This window comes from Galeopterus variegatus, unplaced genomic scaffold (genome assembly GCF_000696425.1).
Source record: "Galeopterus variegatus unplaced genomic scaffold, G_variegatus-3.0.2 Scaffold1016, whole genome shotgun sequence".
NCBI lineage: Eukaryota > Metazoa > Chordata > Mammalia > Dermoptera > Cynocephalidae > Galeopterus > Galeopterus variegatus.
The window spans coordinates 276,466-285,267 of NW_007727127.1; the positions used below are offsets into that span (position 1 = coordinate 276,466).

An 8,802-nucleotide genomic window follows, 5' to 3' on the forward strand; every position below is an offset into this window, starting at 1 on the left:
TACCGGACCGGGGACCGGCAACGGGATTGCAACCCTCAGTGCTGCTCCCGCGCCTCGCTCAGCCAGTGAGCAGGAACCGGTCCGTATGTGAGATCTGAACCCTCGGGCAGGAGCGCCGCCGCACTTCCCAAGCGGCGCACTATCCAGTGCGCCACCGGGCCGGCCCCTTTATCATGCTGTTTCTATCAACAGGATATAAGCTCTATGAGGGCAGAGCAATTTTTTATCTGAGTTTCTTTTTTTTTTTTTTTGGCAGCTGGCTGGTAGAGGGATCCTAACCCTTAACCTTGGTGGCAACACTGTGTTCTAACCAACTGGGCTAACCAACCAGCCTATCTGAGTTTCTTGTATCCCTGGTGCCTAGAACAGTGTCTAGTAGTCTGGTATTACTGAATGTATGTGTGCATGTACGAATGGTGTTTATTGCAGTTGTAAGTTTACTTACTTGCTGTCTGGCTTTCCCCAATGATCTGGGAATGTTAGCAAAGCAGAAATATCATTTTCTTCACTATTCTACAGCCACTGCTTAGCACAGTGCCTACCAACAACAACATTCATTTGTGAATCAATGAATACTAGTAATGCTTTGCCTGTGTATTGCAGCTTAGTTTGTAAAGTACTTCCTTGTATATTACTTCATTTGATTTTTGCAATCATATATTGGCAAGACAGCCATGTCTTTAAACAAGAATACTAAGTGTAGGGACCTTTAAAGTCATTATATTGAAAGTGTTCTGGTAAATTGGTAGTCAGAACTAGACCTGACCTTCCTACTCAAAGTTCACTGCATTTCGCATTATATCAGAGGACTGCTTCATAAAGATTTATTATGCAGATAAGTATTTCAACTACCTGTGTTACTAGTATCCTTTTTTGTATTGTCACTAACTGATTATTTCTGGAATTGTATGTAATGGAAACAAATCCTGTTTTATGTGCATATGTGCCTAAGAAGAGTGAGAGTTGAAAAATGTGGTTTAAAATAATCTACCGTTTTGTGCTAAATGAAGGTATGAGCTACTGACATGTAATTACCTCAAAAACCATCTTGCGGCTTTGCTTATCTTGTTGCTCATCTTGGAGGACCACATGAAGAGAAGTGGAAAAAAATGAGAGAGACCTGCGGCAATGTGCTTAATACTGATGTAGTTTTCCTTTTCTTGACTTAATAATTTTTAGTCCCCTAAGGAGTCCAGGATAAATGACAACATGCTTTGCTTTGACAGTTGTATTCATAGCAGCCAGATTCATGGGAACTTTAGAGATTATTGAAAAATCTGCCTGTATTTTGGCTCAAGGGTCCATTCAAAAAAAGCAGACATCTCCATAAAGTAGATTACTGTTTTTCACGTCTTGCAAGTCAGGATACATAAAAGAGTACTTTGACCTGCTACAGGGCTCCAGTTCAACTGAATTTTAAGTAGAACTCAGGTTTCCTTTTGTGCCATTCCACCTTCCACTGGGATCTGACTTAAACTATGTCTTAGTACTTGGATCATTCCTATTTTAAGGACTAGGTTATACAAAATGTTGAAGTGAGATGATTTGTATTATTCTAAGATTCATTTGTTGTGCTAGATCTCCAACTTGCGGCTGAGCTTGGGAAGACATTACTGGATCGGAACACAGAATTGGAGGAGTCTCTTCAGCAGATGTACACAACCAATCAGGAGCAGTTACAGGAAATTGAGGTAATTAACTCAGCAGGAGAGTTACACTTTGAGGTGTGTCATGTTGTTGTACCAGTCATATGCTGCTAAAATAACACTTGCAATTAGAAGCAGTGTTTAATTTCAAATGCAGTCTTTTTAAGAATATGAATCATCAGATGTGAAGAGGTTGATTTCTACTTTCTTTAGGCTTTTCCATCATATAAGTCTGCTATGATGAAAGAGATTTCAGGGCCGGCCCATGGCTCACTTGGAAGAGCGTGGTGCTGACAACACCAAGTCAAGGGTTAAGATCCCCTTACCGATCATCTTTTTTTTTTAAAAAAAAAAAAGAGATTTCTATTTCTCTCTTCACCCTTGGTGAAGTGTGCTAGAATTAAATGTTCCAGTGTTTGCCAGTATGTGAAGCAAAATGAAGCTGTGAATATTAGACTTTAGTTTTTTGGCTTTTTTTCTTTAAAAAAAATTAAATATGCAATATTTAAGATATACAGAAAGGTATAAAAAAAATGCAATGAACACCCATGTACCCACCACCCAGCTTAAGAAAGAAAACTAGCCACACTGTTGAAGCTCCTCGTGTGCCCCCTCCTTGGTGGCTTTTCCCTCCCTCTCACTACCAAACAGCATCCTAAATTTGGGTTTAGATAAAAAGGAAAAAAATCATAGTACCTGATTCCATAATGTGTGCCATTCAAAGAATTAATCATAATATACATGTTTTTTCCTCCCTGCTGTAATCTTAATTTATTTACATTTTTCTATATTTTTTCATTAAAATATTACTTTTTGCCTAGTTTAACAAACTAAAATGAAAGATGCTAGACTAAGGCTTTAAAATGGAAGTTGCTGCTATCTTATAAATGGTCCCATTCAAGTAGCCCAGTTATATGTAGGTCACTTGACTATAAAGAAGATAATTGTGATATCACCCAGACAATTGTCCCATCAGAACACCTTTCTCCATGCCTCAGTACCACCCCTGCCCCCCAAAAAAGCTTTACACTTAACTTACAAACTCCTCCCCCTCAAATTGGTGCAGAAGACCCAGGACTTTTGTGTCTATGCACAGAAAAATGTAGAAAACCCTGGAACAGTGAAGCAGCTCCTCATGAACAGCACTTAAGCTTTAATTATTTGCTAAACCAGGTGCTGGGAATGCACAGAAGTGGAATTACAGTCTTTGCCTTTAAAACAGTAGCATCACATACATTTCAACTTCTGAATACAAGTAAACCTGTCATCAAAACTAAAGCAAATTTATAATCTCAGTAGCCGTTAATTTTATGTAGTAGCCAAAGCGAAGACGTATATAATAGGCCCTTCCCTTCAGCAGGATTTATGAGTACAGCCAATGGTGTGACTGAAATATACTTTTGTGGTTCTAGGGAAGGCATAGTTTGTAATGATATTTAACCCACCAGAGATCACTTTTAGCACATTCTTCATCAAAAGAGCATAGAGTATGATGTACCCTAAATTGAATTTAATGACTTGTAAAATTTGCCAAAAACCTAAAAATGCAGAAAAAACATGCATTTTGAAACTAGCCAAATATTATATATGGTCAAGGAACTCTTTCCTGCTTTGTTTCTTAGGCTTTGTTTTTCAATTCATTGGAAGATTTCATAGAGCAGTACTCATATACTGTGAGGCGTATTTATTTGTACTTGGGTAGAAACACAGTCTTAGGACATTGTATGTATGTTTCCTATGAAAGCATCTATAAAACCCTATAACTGATACTTAGGTTAGCATATCTTTCAAGAATAGGTGAAAGAAGTCCAAATATTTGCATAATTAGGAGAATGATGCCTCTTGGTGTAAAAGGTTATACGCACAGTTGCTATGTGTTCTAAGTTGTTGTCTTTCTGCCTTTGTGTTCCTTTCTTTGGTATCAAGGCTGATGAGACAGTTAAGACAGATCATTGACATTCTGGTATAATCCAAAGATCTTTAAGATTCTCCAAATCTACAAATAATGTTCCACCATAAGATCTTGCAAAGCATAATGGAAATAAAGTATCCAGCTCAGGCCTCAATGATTAAATAAGTGTAAAATTAAATACATGTACAAAACTATTTAAATTTAGCATGGAGTGCTTCCAGGAACATTTTTATGAGTCTCTTGTTTTTATAGTAGAGCATGTGGCCCACTGGTTCATAGATCCAGGCGTTACAGAGAGCATATTTTACTCTCTTTTGACTAAGAACAATCACTGTCTTAGATTTCTTCTCTACTGTTACAGTTGGCTTTCTTCTTTCTTTTTATAAATTGCTTTCTGAAAGTAAACAGGGTTGGGCTGAGCGGGGAGATGAGATGGCAGTATGGCTAAGCCCACTTACCAGCCACATCCCACAGACCAGCCTTTCTGCCTTCTCGTTCACTGATATGTACCTGTCCAGACTTACAGATCACAGCATGGACTTCCGAGGTCTTTCTCCAGTAGTCTAAAACAAAGACTCCCTGATGTTCTTGTAGAAGTAAGCAGGCAGCCAAAGAGCCTGATCTCTACTGAAGACCCTTGCATTATGTACCTCTGGTTATTGCAGCCTTTAGGAGCCCACTAAACTTTATAGTCTCAGTATAAACCTTCTGTTAGTTTTTTTCTCTCTCTCTTTATGTAAAACTTTATTGAAATATACATACAGAAAAGAGCACAAATCCTAAATGTGTAATTTGACGAATTTTCATAAAGTAAACGTACCCACACAACTAGCACCCAGATAAGGTGTGACAACACTCTCAGCCTGTGCAGTTGCCTCCGCACTAACCAGCACTCCGACTCCCACACCCTAGATTCACGTGGCTTGTTTTTGAACTTTACACAAGTGGACTCACTTGTACACGTGTCTCCCCCACCCGGCAGCTGGCCAGCGCAGGGATCCAAGCCCTCGACTGTGGTGGGCTTGTGCACATTTCTTTGTTAGAAAAGTAATATATGGTCATTTTTTTAATTTAGAAAAATATAGTTGAAAACCAAAAAATCAGCTCTTATCCCACTACTCACAGAAGTTTAAAATGAGACAGTCCAGGAAAATGGTCTGTGAAAATGATCAGAATGGATGAAGAACAGTGAGTACAGAACTGGAGAAAATATTAGGATAAGATCCCCACTGACACTTCAGAAACAAGAGGGGAAAAAAAGATCCCCCAAAATCTGATTTAGAAATCGGAGATTGTTGGAAATAGACAATTAGGAAACTGCTAAAGGATGTTTTCTTAGAACCATAAGTATTCTTTCAGACTATTAGTAGCTATCAAACAATCCTTATAAAAATTGGTCAGGTAGGCATCGTTTTTGATGTTAAAAAATAAGGTTAAATAAGCTATTGAAAATAATGGTTCCACTGGCTTCGGAGAACCCTGTAGCCTCTAACTTTTATTCAGTGCTAATTTGGACATCTTAACTTTGAGTCCAGAGCAAGTTTTTCTCTCCCAGATGGGGCCAGTATGGGGGCGGTGGGGGGAGGGGTGTGTGGAGAGAAGCTCTGGAGAGTAGTGAGATCTGACACCATCAGACACATTGGGTTCACTTACACTTTCCTGGAATGGTGTAAGCAACTACAGCCTTGGGTTTTTGTTACTTCTCTGCCTGGGGCACCTGCATTACCCCCCACAGGAGCTGTGCCTACCACTCACAGTAGTCTGGCCTTGGAGGAGTCCCTTCTTTTAAGAGTTTATGACTCCTCAAGTATTTTGTGCTGCTTTTACTGCACTTATCAATATCCTACTGCAAATTATAGTTATTTCATATTTGTTTTATTCCACCCTTCCCTCATTTCCCATTGCAAGATTGAGAGCCATTGCTGTGTTTATTCATTGTCTTTTGCACATAGTAGGTTATCTATAAGTCCTTGTTGAAATCATTTTCTTAACAGGAGATAAATAAACAGTTTACAGAGCTTTTCTAATAATTCCTAAACCATGATTTTCCACCTATGATGATTTTTAAAGGAGGTAGAAGAAGCTCTGGCCTCTGGGTTAGGATTCAGGTATAAGCCCTCAATTTTATTTGTCAATAGCTAGAGAATTTAGGCATGTGAATTACCTCTCAGATCCTGTTGCTGCATTATGGAATGGTGGTAAGGATGGTTGCACTACATTGGTACAGGGTTGTGCTGAGGGGATGAGATTATGGAAGTATATAGATTTTGAATGGTATAAATTGTTGCATGATTTATTTACCCACATTTTAAGAATTTCAGTAATGAAAGAATCTTAACTCTGAAAAAACAAAATCCTCTTGAATTACTGGAAAGTAGATCTTAACAAGTCAAACTTTTAATAATGGGATTATAGGTGGTTTTTATTTTCATATGCATGCACCCCTCTCCAAATTTCCTACAGGGGAAATATATTACTTTAATCAGGGGAAAGCGGTTTTTCAAAGGTAATGGGGAAATATTTCTTCACTATTGTGGAAGGTCATTGTGACAATAAATTCAAAAGATTTGAGCTATAATCCTTAATTTAAGGATAATCCCAACACTGCTTACAAGCCAGATTTCCATTCCATTCCTTATGTGTTTTCAGTTTTGTTTGTGTCCTTTCCTGCATCCTAGGTTAGGGCTCTACAATTATAAATAGGTGTTAATGTATTCCTGCTGGCCTTTGTTTTCCAGAGGTTTCCCTCAGTCACAAAGGTGGCCTTTTTATAGCTTTTGTGCATAACCTGAACCTTGTACTCATAGCTGAGATGTAGTTCTATGCAAATTCGTAGGCAGTGAGATAACCCAGGGGACTTAAACTTTGTTCAGATCTCTTGCTATAAGCTGACATTTTTGCCTACATTTCTGTACTCTCCATGTCTCCCTTCCGCCACTGTTTTGCTTAAAATTTCTCCCTTTCCCCTGTTTATTTTTTGTTTTGGTTTGGTTTTTTGGTGGCTGGCTGGTGCAGGGATTCAAACCCTTGACCTCCCCTGTTTAATATGGCAGTCAGATTCATTTGGGGCTGTATATCAAAGATTCTGAACTGAGAAAACTAGAACATCGGAAGCATAGCTGTCCCTTGAGATAAATGGTGGGAAATATAAGCAAACCCATTTCCTTCAAGATTCAGAAAAAATTTGATAAATATTAATTTGACGTTTCATTCATAATGGAAGGAAATGCTAAGTTTCAATTAGAAGTTATCAAAAGTGAAGATGTAGCTGTCTCCCCATCCAGGTTCACAGACCCTCTAAATTCTGTTTGTGGGAGCGCGGTGCGGACGCGACACCGAGGGTTGCGATCCCGTTGCCAGTCAGTAAAAAAGATAAAAAGGAAAAAAAAAAGTTTCAATTAGAAGTTATCAAAAGTGAAGATGTAGCTGTCTCCCCATCCAGGTTCACAGACCCTCTAAATTCTGTTTGTGGACCCCATGCTAAGGACTGCTGGACTAGATGGAGCCAGTTAGCTCCTTTGTAGGTAACTGATTCTTGGAGACATAAAAGGCTTTTCTGATTAATTTTGATTTGGTATAATAAGATTAAACTCCCACTGTGTGAAACAACCTCCCTTCCATTCCTTAGATTGACCTTAAAGCCAAGCCCTCTAAAACCAAAATATCACAGGTCCTTAAACGGTTTCATTGTGTTTTGATCACAGGTTTTTATGCATCAACCAAGACGAACTTTCTGTAGTTTTTTAAACGGCCACTTTGTACTTATTTGCATACTGACTTGTTTCCTGTGTGCTGACCGCATACCTCATTCAAACATTATATCTTTAAAGAGGGGCAACAAGAACAAGAAAAGCTGTCTGGTTGCTCACTTGGGAGTGCGTGGTGCTGACAACACCAAGGTCAAGGGCTCGGATCCCTATACCAGGCAGCCACCAAAGAAAGGGGGACGGGCAGCGACTTGGGACCCATGCAGTAGCTGGTAGGAATTGTGTCTCCCCTTCAGATTCCTGGGGAGTATTGTTGCCATGGAAATGAATACAGAGAAATAATCTATAAATAGGGAAAGGGGGAGAGAATTAGTGGCTAATGGGCTCTTTTCCCAGGAGGTCTCTAACCAAAGCCCTTCTCAAAATCTTTCAATTAAATCTCTCTTGACATTCTGAGTTGTGGTGCCGAGCACAAGAAGCTGTTGTGAATAAGGCTGTAGAAATTGCCATTTAGCCAATGTTTTTTAGCCCCTACTGTGTGTAAGGAATGGACTCAATACACAAGAGCCTTTCCTTCTTAGAAGAAGGATGGCAATAACAAGTAAACAACTCATTGATTATTGTCATGCTTGAGGGAATTCAACAAGGGTGCCTTGGGAGGGAGGGGTGCTGCTTTAGACTGGGTGGTCTGAAAAGACTTCTGAAATGAAGCCTAAAGGACAACCGGAGTTCCTAACCATTTTTTGTGCCATGGATCCCTGTGACTATTTAGTGAGGTCTGTGATGATCCCTTAAAATACATTGAATTGTAAAGGAAATCTGTTACATTGAAATACCAGGGCTGGCTGGTTAGCTCAGTTAGTTAAAGTGTCATGCTAATAACACCAAGGTCCAGGGTTTGATCTTTGTACTGGCTAGACAGCAAAAAACAAAAAAAACCCTACCAAATATTGAAAAAATAAGTTTGTGGTACATTAGTATAGGTATTTACTAACATATTAAATACCAAGATCTAGAAACTACCACATTTTCAAACAGGGATGAGTGTAAGCAATAAATCAAGATTTCTGCAAACTACCGTAGTGTGATGTAAAGACATATGTGATTTCCATTGGTGATGAAGTCCCAGATACCCCTAACACTAGTGGTGGTTTGTTGCCTCCATTCATAATGGAAGGAAATGCTAAGTTTCAATTAGAAGTTATCAAAAGTGAAGATGTAGGGCCGGCCCGGTGGCGCACTGGAGAGTGCCCCGCTTGGGAGTGCAGCGGCGCTCCCACCAAGGGTTTGGATCCCATGTGGAGACTGGTTCCTGCTCACTGGCTGAGCGCGGTGCGGACGCGACACCGAGGGTTGCGATCCCGTTGCCAGTCAGTAAAAAAGATAAAAAGGAAAAAAAAAAAAAGTGAAGATGTAGCTGTCTCCCCATCCAGGTTCACAGACCCTCTAAATTCTGTTTGTGGACCCCATGCTAAGGACTGCTGGACTAGATGGAGCCAGCCAGGAAACATGCATCCTCTGGAAGAAGGAGATAAAG

At 39.6% G+C, this 8,802-nt stretch overlaps 1 protein-coding gene across 2 annotated transcripts in view; it reads left to right on the top strand.

Annotated features, from left to right (window-relative positions):
• CDR2 (cerebellar degeneration-related protein 2, 62kDa) overlaps positions 1–8,802 on the top strand; it is a 24,983-nt gene that overhangs the window by 7,414 nt on the left and 8,767 nt on the right. Inside the window, exon 2 of one of the 2 annotated variants that reach the window (XM_008574224.1) lies at positions 1,579–1,691. In XM_008574224.1, the coding sequence (XP_008572446.1) occupies positions 1,579–1,691 (113 nt within the window). Of the gene's footprint in view, positions 1–1,556; positions 1,692–8,802 lie in introns of those variants that run through there. The other variant, XM_008574222.1, reaches the window with a different exon arrangement.